Source organism: Alosa pseudoharengus, unplaced genomic scaffold, assembly GCF_046254945.1.
Source record: "Alosa pseudoharengus isolate Yale_2024_CS ecotype anadromous, Long Island Sound unplaced genomic scaffold, YU_APseudo_1.1 YU_APseudo_1.1_scf_2, whole genome shotgun sequence".
NCBI classification, from domain to species: Eukaryota; Metazoa; Chordata; class Actinopteri; order Clupeiformes; family Clupeidae; genus Alosa; species Alosa pseudoharengus.
The window spans coordinates 16312149-16338898 of record NW_027468663.1 but is presented as its reverse complement, the minus strand read 5'-3'; the positions used below and the strand labels follow the sequence as shown (position 1 = coordinate 16338898).

The window sequence follows — 26750 nt, the reverse complement described above, 5'->3', positions numbered from 1 at the left end:
TTTAATGTGTGCATTTCATTGTAAAACTATGACTTATTATGTGGCTATATCTCCCTAACAGAAAACCCTCTGTTCTGTGACTGAAGCAACTAAGCAATACAGTTTCTTGCTAAATTCACCAAACTGCCTGTGCCTTTATTTTAGCCCATGCCATGCCAACCGTGCATTTAGAGTGTGTGTGGACATTAAAACTTCATGCCATCTCTTCCAAATAGTGTCCTGACAAGTCACCTGGGTGCATTTGATACCTCTCATTAAAGTCTAGGAAAGGCGAGGACTGGCTCACCTATCCGGTTCCTCATTCAATGTGGGAATGAATTTTTCAGTGTTGTACCAGTTCTACTCTCGCCCTTGGCTTCGTTACTGGGCTGCGGACTTTGACGTAGTCTACTGCTGTCCATTGCATGTCGGCCATTGTATTTAGAGCGTGACAGACAAAAATAGAGGACAGTTTCAAAATGGCTTTAAGGATGGTCCTTCTTCATATAATGTTTGTTTTTGTTGGCAAAGCCTTCCCCAAAAGAGGTAAGTGTTTATTAATTGATTAATGTGTGATTCATTTCAATGTGAACGCCCTTTTTTAGCTTTATTTAGACAGCCTGTTGCATGAACAGAGGACATTTTGTTGTGATGTATACATCTGTAAAAATCATATCAGACAAAGAGTTACATAGAAATTCTGAAAATAAGATTTAAGAATAATGTACAGTATTCTCTATACAAGTGATGTAATCTTGTTTCAAACATCTTTAATGATGAAATATCTACAGAAATGTAGAAAAATGTCAGACAAAAGCAGAATGTTAAAGAAATAACATAAGAATGACTGTATTTAAGTATTTCCATTTTTGTTCATGTAGGCCGCACCCACATAATGCATTACATTAGATTATATGAAGTTGCAATATTTACTTAATTTCTTCTCCTTGTGATTGAACTCAAACTTGTATGAAGCAGTCATTTTTCAGACTAACTTACAGTCTGTTGGGCTGTAAACTTATGAACACCACAATTCAACACAGAGTTTATGTAATTTGTCAAACAAAACCGCAAAGAGTAGTCTCCTCTTCATGACTTATTTCAACTGAACCAAAGAAAATGTTAATAATGGGATGAAATGAACACCTAAGTCACATCGCACATCTCTCTCCTACAGGTGTAAAATGTGGCGGTATCCTATCAGCAAGCGCGGGTAACATTTCCAGTCCCAACTTTCCTGGCTTGTACCCCTACAACATAGAATGTGTTTGGCTGATCGTGGTGTCAGAGGGCTCCTCTGTGCTTCTCACATTTCACAACTTTGAACTGGAGTACCACGCCAACTGCTCTTATGACTACATCAAAATCTACAATGGCGTCTCAGAGGATGAGGGCAACCTCCTGGGGAAGTTCTGTGGGGACGTGTCCCCTCCCCAGTTTAGTTCCTCGTGGAATGTCATGTCGATCATCTTCCACTCAGACCGCCATGTGGCTCACAGAGGATTCTCAGTGGGCTACAGGAAAGGTACATTTTAAACATCTCTCCCAGCTTTACTAAAGTGCAAAGTCAGTCTATGAACGAAGTTCTTACGCATGTACTAACGGTAGATTGTAGCGTGAGACAGCTTTTAGCTGACCTACCGATGTTTGAGCTTCTCGTGGTATTACAATTGCAAATAGATTTTGTGTAGTTATAAGCAAGCTTTAGTTTAGATTTTGCACTTTGCCCAACATTTAAATCAGGGCCTTGAAAGCTTGCTTTTCCTTCTTGCCCTTTACAGAGCTTGCCATACTTATGCATTGGCCCCCAATGTGTGGTTGTTTTCTTCCTCTACCTTTTGTCAGATATGTGTGGCGGAGTACTGACTGGTTTATCTGGGATCATCTCAAGCCCAGGTTACCCACAGGACTATAGTAACAATGCAGACTGCTCCTGGACTGTGCATGTTTCTAACCGTAGTGTGGTTAGCTTGGTTTTCTTGGACTTCCAGCTGGAGAACAACGAGGGCTGTAACTTTGACTATGTGGCCCTTTTTGATGGCCCCACGACAAAGCACAAGCATCTGGGGAACTACTGCGGGAGTGACAGACCTCCGGACACCATCACTACCTCAAACCAACTGCTTGTTGTTTTCAAATCTGACTTCAACATCGGAGGAAGAGGATTTAAAGCATATTACTACTCAGGTAAGTTGCCAATAATTCGCTGCCTAATATTACGCTCTGCAATGTGATTGTGTGAAACTGACATGTCTTTTGTTTGTTTGTTTTTAATGAAAGCTGAATGCCAGCAAATTCTAACCTCCATCAGCGGCAACTTTACCAGTCCAAACTATCCGAACATCTATCCAAACAACATAAACTGTCACTGGACTATTACCCTGTCTGCTGGATACAGAGTCAAGCTGTCCTTCCCAATCATAGAGCTGGAGGATGAAAACAGTCTGACGGGCATTTGCGATTATGACTCTGTGGCCGTGTATGACGGGAGCAGCGAGTCAGACCCTTTGCTCGGCCGCTGGTGTGGCTCAGAGCAACCTCCCTCAGTACTCTCGAAGGGCAACAAACTCTTGGTGGTCCTCACCACCGACCGAAACTATGCTTTTAAGGGTTTCTTCGCCTCCTATATAGGAGGTGAGTGTCAGCACAATTCCTGCACCTTCTAAAGGTAAGGTGCACTAGGTGCGTGTTGCATTTGAAAGTATACGCGTATTTTGTACAAATGCAAAAAAATAGAATATAAAGTTAGTTGTTGTGCACTTCATGGTTTTCATGTGTTCAAAATGGTGTTTCGAAGACAAGTGAAGATTCCCTTGTTTATTTCTTTGTCTAAGTGGTGCCCATCAACATCAGCTGCACGAGAAGTGAGTTTCAGATCCAGATCTCCCGTCTGTCTTTACCTCCTTTGGATGATGAAAGCATTTACTTGGGGAACCCTTCATGTCCTGCCCAGATCACACCAACATCTTATAAAATACTGGCTCGCTTTGACGGTATCTGTGGAACTGCTGGTCAGGTAAAATCATTCAAGATCAGTTCTCTCACAGTGTTGTTTTGTAATTACATCCAAAACAAAACCTGAGAGTATTATTATTTAATTGTTATCAATAGAAGCTAGAAGTATAAAATACTGAATTATTCAATCTTTAATAAAGGAATACTGGTTCTAACTATCCCTTTGAAATGGGTCACCACATTTGCAGAAACGACAGAACATCACAATGTTAGTAAACAGCCTCTACATTGACCTCTCGGATGGGAAGAAGCAAAACGTGCAAGAGTATGAAGTGCAGTGTAACGCCCAGAGGAAGTTGGCTTATGTCAACATAATTTCCATTGAAGAGCGAAACCGGATGAATGAACTGGCTCGGCTCGCCCTGGAGTCAATCAGCCAGGGAGATGGAGAGAGTGGAAACACCGAGCCTCATGAAACCAGTGACATCGTCTTCATCAGCATCTGTGTGATGGCTGTTATCCTGATGCTGATTGCTATTGTTTGGCTCGTGTTGCTGTGAGATGATCTGCATTTCCGTCATACAAGAGACAAACTCAAACCTCCCTACTGATCATGAGACCATAGATTCGCAGGCCTTTCCGTACTGCCAGATTAAAAATGTGTTCCTTTACTCTATAGTAGTTTGTTGCTGATCAGTACTGGTTTTGTCATATGGCACTACCTGAAGAGCACATGTCTTCATGGGACAGTTAAAGGAACGGACTCAGCATGCCAGAGACCCTCTCACTGAAATGTGTGACACTCCTGAGAGATTGGATAAGTAAAGGATCATCATTTCAACTAAGTTGTTGCGTCATTCAAGTTTTAATTTTGTGGTAAAACAAGAATGATCACCTTTCATACCTTTAAAATGTCATTAAAAAGTCATAGTAAAAAACTCACTCATTAAAAAATTCAAACAGTAAAAAAAAGTTTTTCTTGTTGACGCAAGCAGCAGTATTTCCACATATTCTTCAAAAATGTCTTCTGGTGCACTGTCATTTTTTGTGGTCTTTAACAAGGATCTTTACAGAAAGCTTACTATCCTTCACTTGAGATCTTAAGTCAGGCTTGTGTTTCAGGGCAAAGACCAAGGCCCTCACAGTTCGTCTGTAACCACCATTAATAAGACGAACACTTTGATGGAACACTTCTCTCTCAATATTCTCCACAAGGCCATGTGATTTCTGGAAAAATAAATAAGTGAGGCTTGTTAAGTGACTTACAAGATACTTCAGAAAAATGTTGATTGATCAATGTCAGTATTTATGCAAAAAGTAAGCTATAAAACAACAATTCTGTGAACAATCAGTAATAAAACAAAGGAGTCTAGAACTGCTCATCTTTAACATATAAAGCTCTAGTTATGTGGTCATTTGTGTGTTCCATTTTAAATCTGAATTATAATGCTTAGACTGAAAAATCTGAACAAGGATGTAGGCTATACCTCTAATCCCATGGCTTCAGAGAGGAGCCGTCTTGCATTGTCCCGCAGCTCCTCGGTTTGTTTATCGCAGCGAACTTCTATAGAGGGTTTGTTTGCATTATCCTCAACAAAAGTTCTCCATTTTTTGTAGACCTCCTTAGCCAAAGAGCTTACTTCTGGGTCTGCGTTCTTTCTCGTCTTATTCACTACATGCCCTTTCAAAACAGAAATTATTATCTCTGGTTAATTATGTGTTCATTCATGTATGCATATGACATGGAAACATACTGTACATGTAGGCTGTAACAGTAGGCCTATGTACCAGTATGTATCATAACACATGTCTGTATGTAGGCCTATGTTTGAGTGGTCTTGTGGTTAGAGATCTGGTCTTACAAGTGGAAGACCAAAAGGTAGTGAGTTCCATCAGGGGGCTTTACCATAGTGCCCCTGCCTTGAGCAAGGCAGGCACCTTGCCCCGTGTTGCTCCTGCAAGACACTACTTGTGTTGCCTAGTGTTACTGCAAAGTAGCTCTGGATGAGAGCGACTGCCATACCGTCACTTCATATAATCGTTTAGCCTACTATGTTGTCCAAGTCCAAGCAATCTCACCTATTTGTGTGGTCCTCAATACTTCCTTAGATGGCATCTTCTTATTGAGTTCCGTCAAAGCCATTAACATGTTTTCTTTAGTTTGACCAGATAATTCAAGTATAGCTTTGTACCGTTCGATGTCTTCAATTACAACAACTCTCTGGTGGAATGAGACAACAAGGATTAAATAAACACAACGATAACTATAAACATATTTAACGTTACAGTCAAAACAACAAAAAGGTCGATTACCCGTAGAGATTCAATGGTGGTCTGGCGATAGACCTTTTCTCCATGCTTCATTGCCGACTTTTCAGGTGCTTTCCTAGGAGACCTGACAACAAATTTATCCATTGTTATCTCCAGGAGTAGCCAAGATCCGAGATTCCGTCTGTATTAGTGTTGATGTCTGAACATAGCATAAACAAGTGGCAGAGCTACAGACGCATGCATCGAAGTGTATGTTTTATAGGGTAACGTCGTTAAATGTTGTCGGATATTCCCTCGCTTCTTTTTATTATGTTAGTTAGCTACTGGCAGGCTACTGGCAGAGAGAATGTCCATGAGAATGCATTCTAGTTAGCCATACCAGAGAATGTCTAATAAGTCCGTAAACGGGCTCTGGCCATCATGGAGGCTGGCCATACTATGGGTGGTGCCGCGCCGCATTCATATTCAAATAAGGACATGTTCGGTAGAGTCATGCATGTTGTTTTCACATGAGCATCCTGTTGTATCCTTGAGTTGAATGTTTGTGTTACAGATGGCATGGAATTAACCACTACATGGCTGGCAACAATATGTGGTGAATACTGTAACATAATTGTTGCAATACATAAAATAGCACAATTTTATGTAGATGTTGCATTGCCTGAAAGCGGGAAACAAGCCCGCGTGCGAACCATGGTGCGAACACGCCAAATAGGGTGGCATATCTCGCGAGACCCAGCAAACAAAAGTGTATCGCTCAAGGAAGTGTGAACCTATCGTAGTAGTTAGCTGTTTTGCTACAAAAATGGAAGCGATAGGTCCCTACAGAATAATGTTGGGGCTGCTTTTAACTTGCAGTTGCACACTGGCAGCGACCGCATCGTCCGATGCATTCGACGGAGTTTTGGGAAACACCGCCTCTTGCCACAAAACATGTCAGATGACCTATAGTTTGCATACTTATCCACGGGTATGTATGTATCATCAACAATGCTAACGGCTAGCTGGTCAGCTACAATAACCATCAGTCTATTCTACCACCTAGGTTCCATAACCGTTTGCTGTGGTTGTTATAATTTCCTCACGATTTGCTAAAATCGACTGAATGGACAATGTTATCCCTGATTATTTGTTGCGTTGTATATTGTTATTTTGCTGCTTCACATGTCATGTTGAATCTCTCTTAGTTGCTAATAGTGCTAATAACATGAACATGAACAGGAAGGATAATGACGACAATGGTGGTGTCGAGCCGAGCAGGGCAGCAGACTCCATATTTTATCTTCCTGTTGCTGACAGCCATTAAAACGTGATTGTATTCTTGCATGGAAAGTGCAGCTGTGAGTAATGCACTACTGTTTGCCTTTATTTCGCAGGAGGAGGAACTATATGCCTGCCAGAGAGGTTGTCGTCTGTTTTCCATTTGTCAGTTTGTCGGAGACACTGAAGACCTCAATCAAACTAAATCAGAGTGCGAATCTGGTGAGACCATGCCTTGCATGCCTTTTGCTCTTTCCATGTTACATAAGTCCTATGTATTACTGTATTGCCTGGTGTTTTGGGACTGTTACATGAAGAATGAATTGTTTGTTTTTCTAATCTTCATAGCTTGTCATGAGGCATATTCCCAGGCTGATGAACAGTATGCCTGTAATCTCGGATGTCAGAGCCAACTTCCTTTTGCTAAGATAAGGCAAGAACAGGTGAGTTCCTAACTCCTGCACCTGCGTGTTAATGGAAGAATGTAAAAGCATGCCATAGTCCATGTTAATGATTTTGTGGTCAGTATGACATTCACTGAATTTGTACACGATTGTCACATCTTTGACCACAAATTGCTGCCTTGCTTTGCAGCTTTTATCCATGATGCCAAGGATCCATCTACTCTACCCACTGACTTTAGTGAGAGGATTCTGGGATGACGTTATGAGCCAGGCTCATAACTTTATCATGTCATCCTGGACATTCTACCTTCAAGCAGATGATGGAAAAGTAGTTATTTTCCAGGTAATCGTCAACCTAGGACTCACTCAAATTGTGTAGGGTAAGGTTACGGTTGTCAACCTAAAGCTGGTTCTGATACATTGTCTTCAATTCCACAGTCTGAGCCACAAGTTCAGTTTGTCCCTCAGCTCGAGTACCAGATGGAGGAGGAGGATGTACCACAGAACTCATGTATGTTCCTCTTATACATATGTTTAATATGGATGGATAGCCTTAAATGTTAGTCTATATGGTATTTTAAATGCAACATATTTTCATTGTCGCAGACCAAGGATTGAGTAACCCTGTTTACAAAGACTACCATCGCAGCTACATTCAGGAGCGAGACAGAGATATGTTTGTGGACCGAGGCAACAGTGAGGATCAGTCTAGCCTGTTTGGCTGCCTGTCAAGGTTGGTTCACGGTGACCTTTGAAGTGCACATAGTGGATGTTTTTTTTTTTTTCCTCACGAAAAATGAGGAAATGTAAATGGCCACAGAGTTTAAATCACTTCCTTGTTTCTGTGAACTCAGTTGAGATGTTATCATTTCAGATCTTATAATGCTTTAATTTCCCCTTGGGGATCAATAAAGTATCTATCTATCTATCTATCTATCTATCTATCTATCTAATAGTTACAGATGTTGAATAAGATTCTAATTCCTTATGTTTGCTTTGAAATTATGACTTCTTTTGATGGCAGGAACCCATGGCTTCCAGGCTGGATTCTGACCACCACTCTGGTTCTGTCAGTCCTGGTTCTGATTTGGATTTGCTGTGCCACAGTGGCTACTGCTGTTGACCAGTATGTCCCTGCTGAGGTAAGTCCATCATCACAAAAACCTAGATGACTATTGTTGATCACATTAACAGCAAACAAAGTTGTTGTGGCGTCTAAAGTCTTAACATTTATCTGTATGAATTTAAACCTTAAAAAGTCTTAAATACATTAAGATATTATGCACTAGTTCTTAAATACATGCAGGTATGTTTCAATTGTATTAACACTACTTCTACAGTGATCATTTATATTCTTTGGTGGCATAGATTGTAGTTGTTCTGTATTTGGGTGGCTGTTGTGTTGGCTGACACTATACTTAGCTACTGCTTGGTCATTGGGTTTGGTAAATCCTAGCCTATAGCTGCACTTTACCGACATTGAGGATTAAAAACATTACACTCCGGATGACATGTCAACATCTTATCTGAAACCAATATCTGCTACCAGACGAAAGAAGACATATCCCTGACTAACTTGCTATTCTCTCAAAGATACAGATAGAACAATGTAGTACATCAATTTGGAACTGAGAACTGATATAAACTTTGCAGCCTGTATTTATTTGTTTTGCTAGTCATTCTCAGATTTCCCTTTGTACTTTTTGCCGGTAAGGGCAACAATATCTTGTTTTGTATTGTGCACTTTTTAAGGTGTATTTTTGACTCCCCTTTCATGTCTGTAAGTCACCCAAGCTATTCACCATTGTTGTGAGCCAAAAACTTTAAAAAATGTAATGACAGCTTAACAGTATGATCATAAATATAAAAAAAAATTGTCAAAACCAGCCATGCTGTTGTTGGTGTATATAAGGCTGATGTTTGTATGTGTTATGATGTACATAGCCGATATGTAGGTTAGTTGGCTTGCAAAGATTTGAGAAAAACTCATAGCTGCCTCATTCATAGGTTTTTAGATTTGTGTTGGGTTTGAATAAAAAAAATGTGTGTAGACCAGTGGTTCCCAAACTTTTAACTTTTGCTCGCAGATTCAAACATGCGCTCTTCCTCCAAGAAGAGGCGACTCGGAGCTCAAACACGCGACAGCACTTTACCTCGGGAAAGCCACCTTGCCTCGCTGTGAAACAGTACAGCCTTTTGGTCAGCTCCCATCTCCTCTCAAAGTGCGGAGAATAGACACTCTTTTAAGGGCCGGGTCTTGATGAAATTCACCACTCTCACAACCTCGTTCAAAATCTCATTCAGGTCGGGACTAACTAAGCTGCCTTGACACGAGCGCTTCCCTATGAATAACACAGTGCGTCCATTGCGCATCGGGTGCTACCTGGGCCTAGGCTACAGATTAAAAAAAAGAAAGAAAAAAAAAAACTCCTGTTTTTCACGTCAGTTCGCGCCCCACCTGGCATGTCTCCGCGACCCACAGTTTGAGAAACGCTGTTTTACCCTCTCTGTCTCCACTCTCGAATATTTTGTTAATGCGGAGAAAATACGTTTTTAATGTGCAGTGCAAATGCGGAAGTTAAGTTACCAACGTGGGAAAGAGAAAAACGTTTGAAAAGGCATATGACTTAGATGTTTTTGAAATCAGTCCACGTACCCCTGGGGGTACGCGTACCCCAGTTTGACAACCGTGGGTGTAGACAATAGTTTGAGAAACTGATTAATCAATATTTAACTAAACATTTTTGTGTCTTTTGTTGTAGAAACTAAGCATCTATGGGGATATGGAGTTTATGAAAGACCAGAAGCTGACACCATACTCACCATCCTCTTTAGTGATCCTCACCTCTAATGGAGAAGAGATGGAGGCAGGACCCCTGCCATCCAAAGTCAACCTCAATCAGTCCAATATCTAGGAAAGGCAGCTTCATTTTCTGACAAATATTTGATAGGGTGGTATTTTAAAGAAAAGAAAAAATGAGGCCTATGATGTTGGTCTTATTTTTAAGCAGTTTACATTTTCACTTGAAATTGCATTGATGGATTCTAGCACATTTTCTATGACTTTCTCCTAAGCGTTTGAACTGCTCTAAGCAAAGGTACGGGGAAGATAATTGTATCTGTATATTGGCATGATTGAAGCATTACACTGTCAATGATAGCCCTGTTTCACTACGTTTTTTTAAATCGCTTTACTTCTTTTTCGGAGGGGGGGTCTGAAAGATCCATTTAGAAACTGTTTTTTTTCCTGGATTAATATTGGTGTGTTAACTACGGTTTCGGTCCAAGAGGTGTTGTAGTTAATAGTGAGTTCCATATGGATTAACTCATGCTAAACCCATTCCCTGGTCTTAGGTGGTGTGTCTGGGATGACATGGGGTATATGGAGCTTCATGAGGAAATGTATAAACAGTAGCTAGCCCACCGTGTGATTACTGTTACACATAAGAATGGATATTTGTAATTAAACTATGTGTCTCCCAAATAAAATTCTTTAAAATAGCTAGTGTGCTGGTACTAATTTGCCTGTAATCTTCCTAACAGTTGTCCTTGTTATGTCAAGGGACATGCTGTCATATCAAGGGCTTGCTGATGTATAAGAAGACATTCTTTGTTTACTTTTCTCTGTGGGTATGTCTTAAGACAGCAAGACTATGATGTATCGAGTCTACAAGGTGGTTACTAGGTGACTGTCTGCAATCACAACATAGACTTCCATATTGATAACAGAACAGATACTCCTTAGTCATGAAGAAAGACTAACAACCTCTGAAAGATGAAATCCAGTCGAACTTATCCGCAGGTGAGATACTGACATGATACACCATATCCTCTTTGAATGTTGATAGTGTAACTATTGAGCAACACTTTTGAACGTGAATGGATGCAGTATTCACTCCTGTCTCATCTCCAGAGGCATGAAGCTCACCGGTCAGTTAGACCCACTGAAGCACTTGAGGAAGGTAAGATCTCTCCGGTCAGACCTATGCACTTAATTTGTACACCAGTCCCCAAAAATACTTTCATATGTAGGACTCATTCAAGACATGCACATTATCCTAACACTATATCCTTTTCTTTTTAATATGTTCTTTTTACAACATCTATTTTAATTTAATTTATTTTTAATTTACCTCCTATTCATTCAGTCTTATTTCTCCCCTCGATCTATTTTATTATTTAATTACTATTATTACTGTTATTCTTTTTTCTTTTATTTTTAAGCACACTGAGTGACATCCTATGTATGATAATATGCTATATAAATAAACTTGAACAGGATCCAAGCGAGCGACCGTTTTGTATGTCTATCTACACTGAATCCGTAAATTATGCCCTTCTATTGTATTACGTCATATTTCAAAATAGACAGACAGAAAATAGAAACGGGGCGTCTGACAAAAGTTATCTCAAAACGTCACGTTGCATCATTGCTCGCGTTGCTTGCAGTCACACTCCAGTTGATAACATTAAACGGATTTTATCGCTAATGTTTGCTCGCATCGCATCCGGATCCATAGTGTAAAGATGAAAAGTTATTTCATTGTCTTATTTCTACTGAATTGTCAATTAGCAAGAACAAACACCATATAATGCAGACCTCCTATTTAAGACACCTAAATACTGACGTCCCTAGTCAACCTACACTATTGGAGAATTGCCGGGGGGGGGGGAACAAAAATTACCAAAGGAATTAGAAAAATATAGACGCAAGCGGCAATGGCGGGCCCGAGCACATGCGGGCCGCAACCCGTGACATGTCGGAATCCAACAAAGCACCGACGTGGTGCATTTGTGAAATGTACATATTTGATGCGTGTGCTATTTGTTTTTGTATGTTATTTTCTGCCACATGTACTTGCTTGGCCAGGTGGTGGCGCTATGCCAGGCAGGCCCATAGGGTCTCTGGATACATCATAATTATAATATCTATTAACCTGAGAAGTTTCAGACCATTTATTCAAAGCATAGAGCATTTCTGGCATATTTCCTGTTTGGCCATATGGTGGCGCTATGCCAGGCAGGCCCATAGGGTGTCTGGATATCATCATAATTATAATATCTATTAACCTGAGAAGTTTCAGACCATTCATTCAATGCACTGTGACTTTATGACACATTTCCTGTTTATATGGTGAGATATTAAAATCATGACATATTACAACATATCAAAAATCCCTTCGCAATTTAACATCAGCAACATCTTGGCATCATATTTGCCAAATTTCACATGAATCTGACAAACCTTCTAGGAGGAGTATGTTAAATTTGATCATGTGACATCAGTGTAATTGCCATTCTTTCTGTTGCCAGGTGGTGGCGCTATGGTAAATATGCATTATGGGCATGTGAATATCATCACTCCCATGGTATTCAAAGACCTGTGAAATTTAAAACATTTCAAGCCATGCATGGTGAATTAAGACACATTTATTGTTTATGTGGAAGGGTATTAAAATTCATAGTTTTGCCATTTCGTCAAATTACAACATATCAAAAAAAGCTACACAATTTAGAATCAGAAGCATATTAGCATCATGTATACCAACTTTCACATGAATCAGATCAACCGTCTAATTGCCAAGGCTTTTCCCCTGTGTATTCATGGTACCTCTTGACGTGTGTGCCAAATTTCACGCCCGGGGCCAAGCTCTTGTACCTAACTGCTTTGCGTGACACCTGATGTGTGTGCCAAATTTCAAGACTTTTCACCCATCTTAACCACCTCAAAAAAGGAAAACGCTCTGAGACAAAGTCAAAATAATAATACTCGTAATAATAATAATCCTTACAAAAACAATAGGGCCTTGCGCCCTTCGGTGCTCGGGCCCTAATAATAATCCTTACAAAAACAATAGGGCCTTGCGCCCTTCGGTGCTCGGGCCCTAATAATAATAATCCTTACAAAAACAATAGGGCCTTGCGCCCTTCGGTGCTCGGGCCCTAATAATAATAATTATAATAATAATAATCCTTACAAAAAAAACAATAGGGCCTTGCGCCCTTCGGTGCTCAGGCCCTAATAATCCTTACAAAAACAATAGGGCCTTGCGCCCTTCGGTGCTCGGGCCCTAATAATAATAATCCTTACAAAAACAATAGGGCCTTGTGCCCTTCTGTGCTCGGGCCCTAATAATAATCCTTTCATAATCCCGGCCTCGCGCACCGTCGGTGCTCGGGCACTAACTAGCACAGGACATCATGCTTCAGCTAACATTGTTTTTGGATTCTGTGCAGACTGCTGTGGGGAGTGCTGCAGCTGTAGTTGTTGCAGCAGGAGAGCTGTCTGTGTGTCCACCCTGGTGCTGACTGGCCTAGCGCTGACCGCCACAGGTGTCGCTGTTGCCTTGTTCTTTGGCATCCCCAAACAGCCTCCTGGTGAGACACATAAGACTGAGATCTGATTCATGTGCTATCACTGTATTACAAAGTACACAGAAAAGGTCAGGCACTGAAATAACAGTTAAATATAACGGTCCATTTATTTATTCGATTAAACAGACCATTCGGTTATATATTCGACTTAATCTTGGCACAAATCTGATGCCGTGTTGGCTTAGAAATTAGTTTGTCTTGTAAAACTTAATTTAGTCTCTGTTTCAAGAATACCAAAAAGTGTTGCAACATATGAATGATGGAGGGTCTATGAACTGATTTATACTGATAAATCTGTAAAACTGATAAATAGAAATTATTTTCCTTGATAAGACTTAAGTATAACATTTGGTGCTTATTTTCTCTCTCTCTCTCTCTCTCACACACACACACAAACATTTCCATCCCCAAAGTAAAACAAAAAAAATGTCCTCCGTAGAGTTAGGTCATGACAAGAGAGAGACAGAGATTTGGGTGAATGTCGATGGAATGTGAGTGAATCAGTGTGTCTGTGTGCATATTTTTTCACACGTCCTTGGGGCTCTGAGATACTGCTATGCTCCAGGTATTCATATCTTGTTTTGTCCTGATAATTGTTTTCAGTTAATCGTGAGTGCAGGACCCATCAGAATGGATCAGGCTTTCTCTGTGATGACCGAGTCACCTGTCTGCCGCCCTCACTCCTTTGTGATGGGGTTCATAACTGTCCCAGTGGGGCAGATGAGAGCAGACACATGTGCAGTTACGTTCAGAACTTTTCTTCTCTAATTAGGCCATATTTCTTCAAGGCTCATGTTGGGTCATTCCAAGTGAAAACAGCCAAAATCGGGGTATCATGTACATGGTACCTCTCAGATTTGGCTGAAAAGCGGTGAAATGTTAACCTGGCCCTAGCCAGATGAATGTCGTTCCGCTAGCTCCGCCTAGCTTCACTCACATCCATCTGGAACCTCTTCCATTGAGAGTGATTTCTCCAACCAACTTTATGGTTTAGCCAATCAGGACGCAGGGCGGGAGTTTCATAGATGTGACATAGCGTAGAAGCGACTGTGAGACTGTTATCAGCGTCACGGGTTGGCTTCGATGAGAGTGGTTGAAGTAGCACGTCAATAGATGACGGACAAGTGGCTTATTCAATCATATGCAAGCATTTTTTGATTAGGTCCAGCCTTCTGAAACGACATTTCAATGGATCGGTTCCAGATGGATGAGTGGAGCTAGCGGAACGACATTCATCTGGCTAGGGCCAGGTTAGTGAAATGTGCCTTATGTTACCAAACTGAGGAATCTGAAGTTTCAGGTCAATATCTCAAACGGTTTGCCCGTGCCGTCCATTTGAAATTCGGGTGCCACGGCCCTAGTTGACACATTGGAATTTCACATTTCATCCTTTGCCATTTTTGGAAGCCCATAACGTCTGTTCTAATAGTGGTAGAAGGCTGGAAACTGGTGTGGTAGTTCATTGTAGCCTGTACTACACAATTCTGGAGGCAGAATTCATATTTATTCTAAACAGGATTATTTGATATGTTTGGGAACTTTTCTCTTTCCAAAATTAATTTGAGGGTTATGGTACCACTGGTGGGGGTTTTATGGGGGTCCAAAAACCCTCTCCGGCAAATGTGACTTTTTTGGAACCCCATATTTGGACCCCCAAATGACCATGTGGGCACTTGATGATCCTAATGGGTTTTATACCAGATAAAGATACACATTCGTTCTTTCTTTTAATGAAATAAAAATGTTGACTATGAAGCTCCATAATATGAATTTTATTCTTCATAATGTACCATTTTGGACATTGTTTCCAGAAGTGTGGAATGTAGATCAGGGAGAATTTAGTGATGATAAAGCATGAAAATAGTGGAAATAACTTAGTATTATGCTCAGTGACGGCAAACAATTAAATACTGAGACTGTCACAGATTAACCCCTTATCCCCCATGAAAGAGACCTGCCATCAAACTTTCAAACTAAATAACAAGAATGTTACATAGTGTAAGAACACTACAAATAAAAGTGAGTTTTTCCTTGCCCCTGTCACTCCAAATAAAATTAAATTGAAAATTAAATGGAATAGTGTCTTTAAGTATTATCCAAGAAATTGTGGAAGCAGTGGCATCATTTTGTCATGGTCATTTTGGTCAAGTTCGTATTGGCGAGCACTGCGTCCATAGATGTCTGGCACACTGACACAACAAATGATATGTTGGAATGGCACCCAACAGGGGATCTGTCTTTGGTCCGATGGCCATGTGAGGATGTTGTTGACACACTTCATGAATTTCACAAAAATGTCACCATGTTCATCTGAACGTTCAACAATGTTTCCAATGAACCAATCATAGATACAGGCAATGTATTTTCCTGGCTGGAAAATTGAGTTTTGTGGCTGATCTGACATTCTTTTTTGTTAGTGCAGAAGATATTAAAAAACATGAGGAAATATAGGAATTGGAGAGACGTTACGCCTCGGCCAAAACGATCAGTGGAACACGATCACATCATTGCTTTAAACCAATTTCCAAAAATAAGATACGGATGAAATTAATATCACAGGATACAATATTCACAGATGTCGATGCAGGACAACAATCGGATTCAGAACACTTGGATACAGAACACCTGGCAGAACACTCAGTCAGATCAGCCACAAAACTCAATTTTCCAGCTAGGAAAATACATTGCCTGTATCTATGATGATAACTGGTTCATTGGAAACATTGTTGAACGTTCAGATGAACATGGTGATGTTTTTGTGAAATTCATGAAGTGTGTCAACAACATCCTCAAATGGCCATCGGACCAAAGACAGATCCCCTGTTGGGTGTCATTCCAACATATCATTTGTTGTGTCAGTGTGCCAGACATCTATGGACGCAGTGCTCGCCAATACAAACTTGACCAAAATTACCATGACAAAATGATGCCACTGCTTCCACAATTTCTTGGATAATACTATAGACACTATTTAATTTTCAATTTAATTTTATTTGGAGAGTGACATGGGCAAGGGAAAACTCTTTTATTTGTAGTGGTCTTACACTATGTAACATTCTTGTTATTTAGTTTGAAAGTTTGATGGAGGGTCTCTTTCATTGGGGATAAGGGGTTAATCTGTGACAGCATCTCAGTATTTAATTGTTTGCCATCACTGAGCATAATACTAAGTTATTTCCACTATTTTCATGCTTTATCATCACTAAATTCTCCCTGATTTACATTCCAGACTTCTGGAAACAATGTCCAAAATGGTGCATTATGAAGAATAAAATTCATATTATGGAGCTTCATAGTCAAAAATGTTATTTCATTAAAAGAAAGAACAAATATGTATCTTTATCTGGTATAAATCCCATTAGGATCATCAAGTGCCCACATGGTCATTTGGGGGTCCAAATATGGGGTTCCAAAAAAGTCACCTTTGCCGGAGAGGGTTTTTGGACCCCCATAAAACCCCCATCAGTGGTACCATAACCCTCAAATTAATTTTGGCAAGAGCAAAGTTCCCAAATATAACAAATAATCCTGTTTAGAATAAATATGATCATTAATCGTGGTGCTACGGCCACCCAAAAAGTGAAAAATCACACATGCTGTCAACATTTTTTAGGACTTTGGTGACCCACCTCTCCTCCAAACAGTAAGGAATGTTGATTCTGCGTAGTACAGGCTACAATGACCTACCACACCAGTTTCCAGCCCTCTACCACTATTAGAACAGACATTATGGACTTCCAAAAATGGCAAAGGATGAAATGTGAAATTCCAATGTGTCAACTAGGGCCGTGGCACCCGAATTTCAAATGGACGCCACGGGCAAACCGTTTAAGATATTGACCTGAAACTTCAGATTCCTCAGTTTGGTAACATAAGGCAACATAAGGCCGCTTTTCAGCAAAATCTGAGAGGTGTCATGTACATGGGTGGCTGAGTTGACGTGGAATGACCCTGTTATCATTTTGTGCCACCAATCTGGCTTGGTTAAAAATGGCTTCTAACTGTAGTCTCAGTTGAATTTAAATAAATATAACGTATCTATGACTATCAACTAAGCGTGACACTTTGGGGAAAAAACACACAGATATCTGATATACTGTCCATTTCCCTTGCAGGTGATCTGCCCAACAACCTCCCAAGCAACCTTGTGTTCCGATGTGGAAACTCGCACTTCTGGATTTTTGTAGATAAAAAGTGTAACCAAATAAATGACTGTGGGGATTGCTCAGATGAGATGGGCATCTGTGAGTATAAAACCCTATATATTAAATATACTTATAGATCAGTTATATTCAAAATTCTTTTAAAGTAATTTATGTTGTATATTTCTAATAAAACTTATATTTCTAAGAACACTGAAATATGAACTGAAATGCGAACTGTCATACATTACACATACTTTTGTTTCTTAGATGCAGATTGCCCACCCTGTGGATCACAATGGTGGACATGCACCCCAGTAGAATTCCAATATTGCTTGTGTGTCCCTCGCTCCTTATGTAAAGATGGTAGACAGAACTGCTACGACTGGTCAGATGAGTACTTATGCTCAGGCAACTAATAACCTTCACATATGTTAATGTAACTAATAACCTTCACATATGTTACATAATGAGGTCTAGTGTGAGGTGATATTATCAAAGATCATAGTGTATAACACATTGTCAATTACTAACACATTTTACAAAGTGAATTATGAAGGGATTCAGTAGTCAAGTATCATATTATTACCATGTACAGTACATTGCATTTGTACATTACAATTACATAGACTAGAGAAAGCACACAGCTGCATACCATTTTTTTTATTGTTGGTAATTTCTTTTGTGTTTTCTTTCAAATTTGACTTTACATTTTGTAACTTAAATGTTTGTAAACTAATTTAGAGCATGTTAATGGCATTATATGAAAGTTATTATGATAAAACAAAAATGCAACTGTAAAATTAAAATAAAATGTTTTAATATAATCTGCTATGTTACTAATAAAAAAAATCTAAGCACTGAAACTTAACCACAACGTCTTGTAAAAGTTAGACAAAGATCAATTATGGAGGTATTAGTAGCTGTTCAATAAGTCCAAGTCTTCAGCAGAAAATGAGGACACAGACTGGCGTTTTGAACTCTTGCTATTCACAACTGCCTTTTCATTCTCCATGGACCGTTTTCTTTTCATGCCTTTTTGTGCTGGCATGTCTGTTTTGCTGTCCGCATCCACAGCGATTTCTTCTTGCAGTGCAGGTCTGTAAAACTGCAGCCTCAATATCACACCATCTGATTTGTTGCATACCACGGGAGTGGAATTCAGAGTCTCTCGCACAAACCTCTCCCTTCCATCTAGAAGAGATTCCATGGATTATTAACTACTAACTACATTATCTTTGTTCTGTAATTGCAGTCGAATGTAATACTTACAAAAACGAAGAGCATTTGTCCTTGGTTTAATATCTTTCTCTGGTAATTTAGCACCATTCACTTCCCACTGGTTTACAACCTATAAATGGAATAAATGAACACTCACAACATGCACACACAACAACTGTCTACCATCGTACACAACTTAATCCTCCATAAAAAAATGATCAGTGTGCAGAAAATAAATGTATACCTCCTGTGCCCAGCCCTCTGTTTTACAGCAGGAGTGATTAAACACTGCCACTGGAGTGTCCGAGGGAACCAGTCTCATCTTACTCCATAGGAGCTTATTCAAGGACATTCCTGGCTGAGAATGATCATGAATTATATGATGCTTTGAGGAATGTCCAACTGAACGCAAAATGACTGCAGTTTTTTTTTTTTACCTTGATAAGCGTTTCGGACAGGTCAAGGCCTTGCAATTTCCGAAAGCAAGCCAAGTATCCTACTGCCCTTTCAGAGATAGGATTGTCTACACAGAGAGAAAGCAAACGATTTCACATAGATATAGTCTGCCTATGTCTGTGCTCAGATGAAAACAGGCATCCAGCATCATTAAGCCCAATGGAGGAATCTGGAAGTCACCTGAAAAACTTGAACATGCAACATCAACATGAAATCGGATGCCATAGTGGAGAACTGCGGCTACATGAAAGCTAATGTTGGAGGTTACTTACAGCTTACGTCCAGCAGTTTGAGATTTTGAAGCCCTCTCTTCATCACCCTAACTGGTGCTGTTAGTTTCTGAAGGCCAGGGTCTGACAAACAATTTGCTCCCAATGACAACTGGGAGAGACTACTGCAAAAAAAAATATGAATAATGAAATAAAAATGAACTGCTTTGAATAAGAAATAGTCTCATACAGTATGTGGGAAAGATTATACCTGCCCAATTGATCAGATGTCAAATGTTCAAAGATTTCATGGCCATCTCCCAACTTACATCCATGAAGGTCTAAGCACTGGAGGCTTTGAAATGTCTTAATTTCCTCCAACTTTTCAGACAGCAAAGAAAACCTTTAAAACAAAAAAGAGTATGGCGCATTAGGTCTCGAGCCTTTCGAATGTCCAACAGTATGCCATAGGCCTAGAACAAGTGATACTACAACTAACCTACCTGTTTCTCAAACACAATGACCTAAGCACAAGATCCCCATAAGCTTCACAAAACACTTGCAGAGCCCTTAGACCAGTCTCCGAATTTGAGAATTTTTGCTTTTCTTCAGCAGCTGTAAATAGTCTGTCAGCCATTTGTTCAGGGAAACCAACTAGAGATTCAATGTGTTGGACATTATCAGCAATATAAAGCAAGCACGTATCAAATAAAGATTTTGCAGTATATCGCAAGCTGCCTTCACTGTTGTATGTGAAAACGAAGTGATCTTTCCTCTTAGAGGAAGAAGCAGTCACATTGTCTATACACAGTCGACCAGAAAAATCCTTCTCAAAGAGTCTTGTAGGTTTCCTTTTTACAGGTGGATATCCAGCCTCACGAGCATTGTTTACACAGTGCAGTTCACTTTTCTCTCTAACATAAATGGTCCCGTCGTGTACATCATCATTTGAATACATGTTAAAGTAGTCCAATGTAGCCTATAGGATGGAATAAAGTGCCGCGTTAACCCAAATCTGCATTAGCAGTGGATTATTAACATGTACATTATTGGAAAACCTTCCTTTGACTTCTCAGTTTCAAACTACTCACTCGTCTGAAATTCAATTTGCACGAGTTCTCGGGATGCAATCCCCGAACACTACGTCAAAATAAAGGTTGCTTTGGGGAAACAATTATTTTTCCATTATGCATTATGAAAAACGCTTGACCAATTACATCCACCATTGAGAACATACAGACATGTCCAGTGTAAAAACACAATAAGGGGTTTCCTTTCCCTTGTAATTAAAAATAATAGTCTGTTAAACCCGAACCTTTATTCTGATAGATATGTAGGCCTATCGGATGTGACGTGTATTGTTGTTAGCTGTCCTGCTGCTACTAGAGAGGATTGAGGTGGATCATTCGTCTATACATTTAGGTGGTTTAACTTACCATTAATTTCAACAAAACGGTGTCGCTTGTCATTATTGAATGGTTAACCAGTGTAAAAACTCGCATTATTAGCTGGGAATTTACTGTGTCATATTTAAACTCTGCTAGCTAACCATAACTTCCCTAGCATAACGTTAGCTAACAAAACTTTGATGTAACGTTAGTTTCCAATTCCCTCTTGTAGCTATGGTTCCTGACAAACATCCTGGAAGGCATGTTTAGAGAAAGTACACACTTGCTTGAGATAGTTGTCTATGGTTCAGCAGTTCAACGGTGCAAGACATGTCATTATCATTAATAGGCTGTCGAGATTAGAAGCTAGCCTATCTAACGTCATATCGTTTGTTTTCGAGCAGGAAAACAAACGACACTCATGTTGTACCAATCATGTGTAAAATGGTAGGTGTAACATGTCAAATAGGTAAGAAATAACGCTATTACTTTCATTTGCCCTTTTCCCAACAGTACCCGGCCATTTCTCCTTGGTGATCTAAATGGCGAACAATGATTTCTTGCTTCAATTTCAAGGTTTCAATTTCAATTCACCTTAAGGTATGAATAATTAGACAGTGTGTACATATCCCATTTTTTTACTTCACTGATCTGACCTCTTGTTTCTTAGAATTTGATGAGGATGGAACCCTCCCTGGTAATACCAAGGATTCTACATCTGTGGACATGGATGGCATGGTGAAATCTCAAAAGCAAAACAAAACCACAGGATCTACTCCTTTTGGGGTGGAGAATGATGAACTTGACACAGATGATGACAAAGCAGAGGTGAGAAGAATGCAGACGAAAACTCTGAAATGTCAAAACACAGTGAGTGTGCGGGCCCCTTCTTAAAATATTTTGAAATGTGTTGTCTTTCAGCTGCTTTCCAGCGCAAAGTCTAAAAATGCACCTTTCTGGACATTTGAATACTACCAAACATTTTTTGATGTGGACACACAAGAGGTAAGCTGTTCCATTCAGGCTTGTTCAAGAGAGTTGTCAAGGTTTGGCACAGCAATAGCTCACTTTCATATGCATGGATTCTTTACATTTACTATGGATTTTTACATTTACTGTGGATTTTTTGTAATCAGGTGAAGGAGAGAATATTTGGATCAGTACTGCCATGGCGGGGGAAAAACTTTGTCCGTCTACACATACGCAGTAATCCTGATCTTTATGGTGAGTGGATGTATTAGTTTAATTATTTATGGTTCATAATAGTATGTACCGGTATAAGTCTTAAAGGCTCATTCCTGTGCTTTTAGGACCCTTTTGGATTTGTGCTACCCTTGTGTTTGCCATTGCCATAAGTGGTAACATATCCACCTTTCTGAAGCACCATGGTAATCCACAGTATAAATATGTACCTGAGTTTCGTAAAGGTAAGTGTGAAGTGTCTTCAATAGCCTCTGGGTGCTGTGTTGCTGTTTGCCAATGTGATCATGCTGCGTAACATCTGGTCACAACTTTTATATAAGTTATACCCAAGTTATACCCAACTTTTATCCAAGTTGTAATTAGTTGTACATACTACGTGACTTAACATACCTCTTAACCCAGTGGTTATCAAAGTGTGGGGCAGGCCCCAGTGGAGAATAGACATGACAGGGTGGGGTGTGACGAAGAGGAGGAAATTTGTCTTCTTTTGTGCCTATCTTTATCAATGCCTTTATTTTTTGACAAAGAACATCATACATTCAAAATAAAATAGCCACAAACATAAGCAGGCCTACTTATCAATTAAAACAACACCGGATCAAGGGGACCGAGATGAGAAATGTAACTCTCTAGAAAGGTGGAACCACAACTGGGGTGATGGGGTCAGATGAGGCTTGAGTACCACTGTCGTAACCACATTTTGATAATTTTGTTGTATTGAAGCATAGGCCTACAGCTTTCTATATAAACCTTAAAAATGCATATTTTTTTTATCCAGTTACCATGGCAGCCACAGCAATCTATACCTATGCCTGGCTTGTTCCATTGGCCCTCTGGGGTTTTCTCACATGGCGCAACAGCAAAGTGGTGAACTCTGTGACCTACACCTTTCTGGAGATCGTCTGTGTCTACGGTTATTCTCTGTCTATCTACATACCAGCTGTGGTGCGTATGACTAAAGCAATATTATGTACCAATTTTACCTAAACATAACTGCCTCAACATTTTTGATGGAGAATGGCGTCTGTCTTTGCAACCATGTGCTTGGAATGTCTGTAGATGTGCCTGGAATGTATGTAGCTTTAGGGAGCTGCAGATTAAAGGCTATAATCTTTTGTAATTCAGAGCCTGTTAGTACTATTTTTTAACGTGTTGGCCAATCTGACTCCTGGTTGGTATTACAGAATGATAAATTATGAATGGTATTTACTTTTGAACGGGTTTAATTATGTGGTGAGTCTACAAATATGTGAATATATGACATATTCTAACTAAATTAGGTGCTGTGGATCATACCAAACGAAGGGGTCAGGTGGTTTTCCATTGTTGCGGCTCTCTGTCTCTCTGGATCAGTTCTAGTGATGACCTTTTGGCCTGCCATTCGAGATGACCACCGCCGAGTCGCCATTGCAATTATCTTGACTATTGTGGCTCTACACGTCCTCCTAGCAGTGGGTTGCAAGGTAAAAATCTCGTTTGACAAAAAAGAGATTCAGACATATTGAGTTTTGTAACAAATAAACTCACATCTTTTGTTTCAATGTAGTATTGCTTTCATCAGGGGCGCCTGCAGGAATTAATGCTATGGTACGCACACCCGAATTTTGGCATTTTGTAAAATCTCATTGATTTCTGTTGGAAGACTCATTGCACGTTGATATTACTGCACCACCGTCTATGCTTCAGGTTCAAATATTGAGCGGTTGTGAATAGTTCCACAATAGCAATTAAGACGGCTGGAAATCATGCATTGTGCCGATGTATTTGCTTTTAGTAATCAACGAACACCACTAACCACTCGGTGAGTTGCACAGTTTTGAAAACGAATGTTAAGGGTTGTTTTAGGACATGTTTGAGTAGCCTACAGTATGCCTGTTTGCAGCCACTCTGAGAAGTCAAAGGCGATTCAAAACGAGTCAGAAAAGTCGAGACAGGACCAATCATCAAAATTTCAGTGTTCACTACTCTAGTTCATCCAAAACAAACCAGAAAAGCGACTCCAAGTGCTAAATACCGGAATTTTCCTTTACGATGCTCTTAAGGGGAGCTGTCCACGTTAATAGTTCTGAAATATCCTAATTTGACGGTGATGTCAGGTGGCCTCATCATAGGCTATAGGCCTACCGTTTAAACTTCGGATCTACACATTAATTCACACCAATACGAAAACAGTAACACTTTGACATCTGCATGTAAGCATCCCAAGTAGGTTATATACCACACACAGACATAAATAATTGTAATCATTTAAAATTAGATTGTTGCACCATGCAATAATTTTTCGCGGTGCACTTAAAAACACGTTTGAAGATAAGAAAGAAGTCGAGTAAGAAAGTGAGGAAATGTGTAGGCATAGATTTTGATGCAGTACAGACTAAACCACATGTTGCTTTCTCTGCTTTTTACCTCATAGGCCTAATAAAATATAGCCTTCACTTAGCAAAGATAATGGCAAACTATTCTGGCAACGTCTCGTTTCATAACTTGATTGCATTTTTGTCCGCTTTTCATCAGATTATTATGACCATTAAATGTAGGCTATGCTATTTAATTTGCACGCTAAAATCTGATTCATCACAGGTAAACACAATAAAGAATGGGAACGTACGTTGGATTATGTATTCTCAGTTGTAAATTTGTTGTATGTCCTGTTGGTGACCTCAGTGAGAAGTACTGTTAAGACGCTCTTAGCCGGTAGCGAAAAGTCTGGAGCACTCGTAGATCTACGAGTGTTTTCACGACGCTCTTAAGCTACGATGGTTTCGGGAAACAGTCGGCAAATCTTAAGACGTTCGTAAGAGGGAATTTACAACGCTTTTAGGCTTAAGATGCTTTCGGGGAACTGGGCCCAGGCTTTTCTTGGTCAGTGGTAATGATTTTTAGAGGGTGTAAGATAGCGATTTTTGGATCATGCGCCAGACCACACCCCTGGGCACAAGGTTTTTATAAAAGTGGAGCGCATTGCGAAAAATTTACACTTTATTGAGTGTATGATAAGAATAAGACTTGCGGTGCACTTTGCACCGCCTTACGCCGGATGCACAATAGGGCCCTAAATGTCAAGGCCTGTCTTAAGTGACCACAATCACATAGCCCACTGAGGCCAGTTGGCTTGTTGTGGCCACACGATGCTTGCATTTTGGTGCTTAGAGCTTGTGCGTGAAAGGATTATCCCAGAGAGGTGTCAAATTACGCCTTCCGTGAAGATAGGCATACTGTTATAAGCAGAAACACTGACCGATATTGTTGACTGACGTGGAAATGGCCCAGTTTGTCTTCTACCTAGATTTAATGTGCTACTATCATGTCCATTTGGATATCAGATGTCAGTGATTAGATTGATTTAATTAGTGAGCTGTGTGTGGTGGTGAAGAAATAAAGTAAACCTTATATTATGTCTTCCCCCAGGCATATTTCTTTAGCACACGGGAGTATGACAACACTTCCATCTTGGGGCAGAATGAAGAAATCAAGACAATCCCAACTAAGACAACTTAAATGTCAAATTCTGCTTGAGGTAAAGAATTTAGGAGATTAAACTTGACTTCTCAGCTCCATAGCTCTTGCAACCTCTCTGAAATCCATCTTTTCCTCTTAAGACCGAGTTTTTCCTTTAACTTATTAAATTCATGTTAGTGTGACATCTAATATTACAGTTGATGATTTCCTTTTGTCTTTTGATGATGTTTAATTATCTTGGTGTCCTGACATGCCAACACTTGAGATGAGACTTCCTCGACATGATTTCTCCTTCCAAAGCAAGTGTTATTCTTCTTTAATTGCAGGTTCTCCAGTTGCCTTATTACTAAGAATCAGGTTGCCGTGGTGATGAAGTCATTGTCGTCTGGATTTCATGCATACTCAGTGTCCTTGTTGAGCTTTGCCTGAACAGCCATTATTTGAGTGCTGGTAAGACTGCATTTGAGTGGACATGGCTAACAAAAGCACTACATTCTCAACGGCATTACTCACAGCCTGGTTAGTTGTTACTGAACAACCTGGGTTACATCGGGATGTGTAATTTGTTGTGCACAGTTTGGTTTCAAAATATTAATGTGATTACTGAACTTGATGGGTTCCTGGAGTAGGATATTCCAATTCTGCCATTCATTCTTTTTAAATATATATATTTTTAATGGGTAGGCCACTGTATTTATACTGTGAGCCAAAGTAAAAACAATTAATCTAGAGATTGGTTTAAGTTGCAGGTCATTGTAAATTAAAAATAAGCATGGGTTTGTAACTGGTTTGTCATTGTTTGGGTGTTATGGATCATATCCATATCATGTAAAACTTTAGAAAGTGAACTACTAATGGTAAGCCAAAATTATAAATGTGTCTGGGCAGGCAGTCTTTTCTCTGCCTCGGTACTTTCACAATGCAACAATTATAGTTGTATAGTGTTTTTTTTTTTTTGTTTTTTTTTAAAGGTCTTTACTTTTTAATCCCTAATTTTGAATAAAGATTTATTACCGTGTTACAAAATTTATATTTATGTCCACTTGTGTCATTGATTATTACACAAAACTGAGGTTTATGTGAGCTCATTTAGAATAAGGTGAAATTATGAATTATGTGCATTTCCACAGACCGCTTCCTTTGACACCTCTCCCTCTCCTACTGAAAGTGGCAGTCTTATATCTCTATAATGACAGGGCTCGATTCTAGGAATACCCGTTTCTAAGTTTCAATTTACAGTAAAAACATTCTCTGTAACAACATTCCATTCGTCAGTTTAGGCTTCAGTTTACAGTAAAAATAATCTAATAATCTTGTAACAACATTAACATGATTCACTGTACGCTTATAGTCTCTAAATAAACCTGCCTAAACAAATGTAATTTTACTCCAGTACCCTTGCCTCTATAGGATGGCTTAAAAATGTAA

The 26750-nt window shown here is 39.7% G+C and overlaps 6 protein-coding genes across 7 annotated transcripts; 4 read left to right on the top strand and 2 right to left on the bottom strand.

The window, feature by feature from the left end:
- Positions 1–822: 822 nt before the first annotated feature.
- Positions 823–3494, top strand: cdcp2 (CUB domain containing protein 2). The gene is made up of 6 exons (XM_076293157.1): positions 823–836; positions 1131–1504; positions 1825–2166; positions 2260–2613; positions 2814–2995; positions 3183–3494. The coding sequence occupies exons 1-6, from the start codon at positions 823–825 to the stop codon at positions 3492–3494; spliced, it is 1578 nt and encodes a 525-aa protein (XP_076149272.1).
- A 286-nt stretch (positions 3495–3780) lies between these two features.
- tceanc2 (transcription elongation factor A (SII) N-terminal and central domain containing 2) lies at positions 3781–5620 on the bottom strand. The gene is made up of 4 exons (XM_076293973.1): positions 5248–5620; positions 5014–5155; positions 4422–4615; positions 3781–4161 (listed from the first exon to the last, which is right to left on the bottom strand). The coding sequence occupies exons 1-4, from the start codon at positions 5347–5349 to the stop codon at positions 3973–3975; spliced, it is 627 nt and encodes a 208-aa protein (XP_076150088.1). The 5' UTR covers positions 5350–5620; the 3' UTR covers positions 3781–3972.
- Positions 5621–5973: 353 nt separating this feature from the next.
- On the top strand, positions 5974–10370 carry tmem59 (transmembrane protein 59). Its single transcript, XM_076293972.1, has 8 exons — positions 5974–6175; positions 6582–6687; positions 6814–6908; positions 7060–7212; positions 7308–7380; positions 7476–7602; positions 7894–8011; positions 9632–10370. The coding sequence occupies exons 1-8, from the start codon at positions 6011–6013 to the stop codon at positions 9782–9784; spliced, it is 990 nt and encodes a 329-aa protein (XP_076150087.1). The 5' UTR covers positions 5974–6010; the 3' UTR covers positions 9785–10370.
- Positions 10371–10786: 416 nt separating this feature from the next.
- Positions 10787–17982, top strand: LOC143133390 (low-density lipoprotein receptor class A domain-containing protein 1-like). Its single transcript, XM_076293156.1, has 5 exons — positions 10787–10799; positions 12972–13247; positions 13848–13985; positions 17360–17488; positions 17657–17982. The coding sequence occupies exons 1-5, from the start codon at positions 10787–10789 to the stop codon at positions 17803–17805; spliced, it is 705 nt and encodes a 234-aa protein (XP_076149271.1). The 3' UTR covers positions 17806–17982.
- Positions 17983–18131: 149 nt separating this feature from the next.
- Positions 18132–20357, bottom strand: lrrc42 (leucine rich repeat containing 42). 2 transcript variants are annotated; one of them, XM_076293969.1, is made up of 7 exons: positions 19776–20357; positions 19544–19675; positions 19336–19454; positions 19045–19130; positions 18852–18965; positions 18659–18737; positions 18132–18580 (listed from the first exon to the last, which is right to left on the bottom strand). In XM_076293969.1, exons 1-7 carry the CDS (start codon positions 20228–20230, stop codon positions 18303–18305), a joined length of 1263 nt encoding a protein of 420 aa, XP_076150084.1. In that variant the 5' UTR covers positions 20231–20357; the 3' UTR covers positions 18132–18302. The 2 variants fall into 2 exon arrangements, with proteins under 2 accessions (XP_076150084.1, XP_076150083.1); XM_076293968.1 differs by having other exon boundaries at positions 18135–18580; positions 19336–19457.
- Positions 20358–20613: 256 nt separating this feature from the next.
- yipf1 (Yip1 domain family, member 1) lies at positions 20614–26350 on the top strand. Its single transcript, XM_076293970.1, has 10 exons — positions 20614–20694; positions 21174–21236; positions 21331–21488; positions 21582–21665; positions 21797–21884; positions 21971–22087; positions 22642–22808; positions 23144–23326; positions 25272–25380; positions 25649–26350. The coding sequence occupies exons 2-9, from the start codon at positions 21203–21205 to the stop codon at positions 25359–25361; spliced, it is 921 nt and encodes a 306-aa protein (XP_076150085.1). The 5' UTR covers positions 20614–20694; positions 21174–21202; the 3' UTR covers positions 25362–25380; positions 25649–26350.
- The last annotated feature ends 400 nt before the right edge of the window (positions 26351–26750 follow it).

What these genes read in the sequence shown, in the direction of transcription:
- tceanc2 (XM_076293973.1), bottom strand. Translation starts at nt 5,349, where the DNA reads ATGGATAAATTTGTTGTCAGGTCTCCTAGGAAAGCACCTGAAAAGTCG. An exon ending in CCACCATTGAATCTCTACGG is followed by an intron (nt 5,156 to 5,247) that starts GTAATCGACCTT and finishes TCATTCCACCAG; the next exon opens with AGAGTTGTTGTAATTGAAGA. An exon ending in CTGAAGCCATGGGATTAGAG is followed by an intron (nt 4,162 to 4,421) that starts GTATAGCCTACA and finishes TTATTTTTCCAG; the next exon opens with AAATCACATGGCCTTGTGGA.
- lrrc42 (XM_076293968.1), bottom strand. Translation starts at nt 20,230, where the DNA reads ATGTATTCAAATGATGATGTACACGACGGGACCATTTATGTTAGAGAG. An exon ending in ACATCTGATCAATTGGGCAG is followed by an intron (nt 19,458 to 19,543) that starts GTATAATCTTTC and finishes TTTTTTTTGCAG; the next exon opens with TAGTCTCTCCCAGTTGTCAT. An exon ending in TGTCCGAAACGCTTATCAAG is followed by an intron (nt 18,966 to 19,044) that starts GTAAAAAAAAAA and finishes GATCATTCTCAG; the next exon opens with CCAGGAATGTCCTTGAATAA.
- yipf1 (XM_076293970.1), top strand. Translation starts at nt 21,203, where the DNA reads ATGGCGAACAATGATTTCTTGCTTCAATTTCAAG. An exon ending in TTGATGTGGACACACAAGAG is followed by an intron (nt 21,666 to 21,796) that starts GTAAGCTGTTCC and finishes TTTTGTAATCAG; the next exon opens with GTGAAGGAGAGAATATTTGG. An exon ending in TGTACCTGAGTTTCGTAAAG is followed by an intron (nt 22,088 to 22,641) that starts GTAAGTGTGAAG and finishes TTTTTTATCCAG; the next exon opens with TTACCATGGCAGCCACAGCA.
- cdcp2 (XM_076293157.1), top strand. An exon ending in CTCAGTGGGCTACAGGAAAG is followed by an intron (nt 1,505 to 1,824) that starts GTACATTTTAAA and finishes ACCTTTTGTCAG; the next exon opens with ATATGTGTGGCGGAGTACTG. An exon ending in CTTCGCCTCCTATATAGGAG is followed by an intron (nt 2,614 to 2,813) that starts GTGAGTGTCAGC and finishes TCTTTGTCTAAG; the next exon opens with TGGTGCCCATCAACATCAGC.
- tmem59 (XM_076293972.1), top strand. Translation starts at nt 6,011, where the DNA reads ATGGAAGCGATAGGTCCCTACAGAATAATGTTGGGGCTGCTTTTAACT. An exon ending in GTTTGCATACTTATCCACGG is followed by an intron (nt 6,176 to 6,581) that starts GTATGTATGTAT and finishes TTTATTTCGCAG; the next exon opens with GAGGAGGAACTATATGCCTG. An exon ending in GGATGTACCACAGAACTCAT is followed by an intron (nt 7,381 to 7,475) that starts GTATGTTCCTCT and finishes TCATTGTCGCAG; the next exon opens with ACCAAGGATTGAGTAACCCT.
- LOC143133390 (XM_076293156.1), top strand. An exon ending in CATCCCCAAACAGCCTCCTG is followed by an intron (nt 13,248 to 13,847) that starts GTGAGACACATA and finishes AATTGTTTTCAG; the next exon opens with TTAATCGTGAGTGCAGGACC. An exon ending in TGAGAGCAGACACATGTGCA is followed by an intron (nt 13,986 to 17,359) that starts GTTACGTTCAGA and finishes TTTCCCTTGCAG; the next exon opens with GTGATCTGCCCAACAACCTC.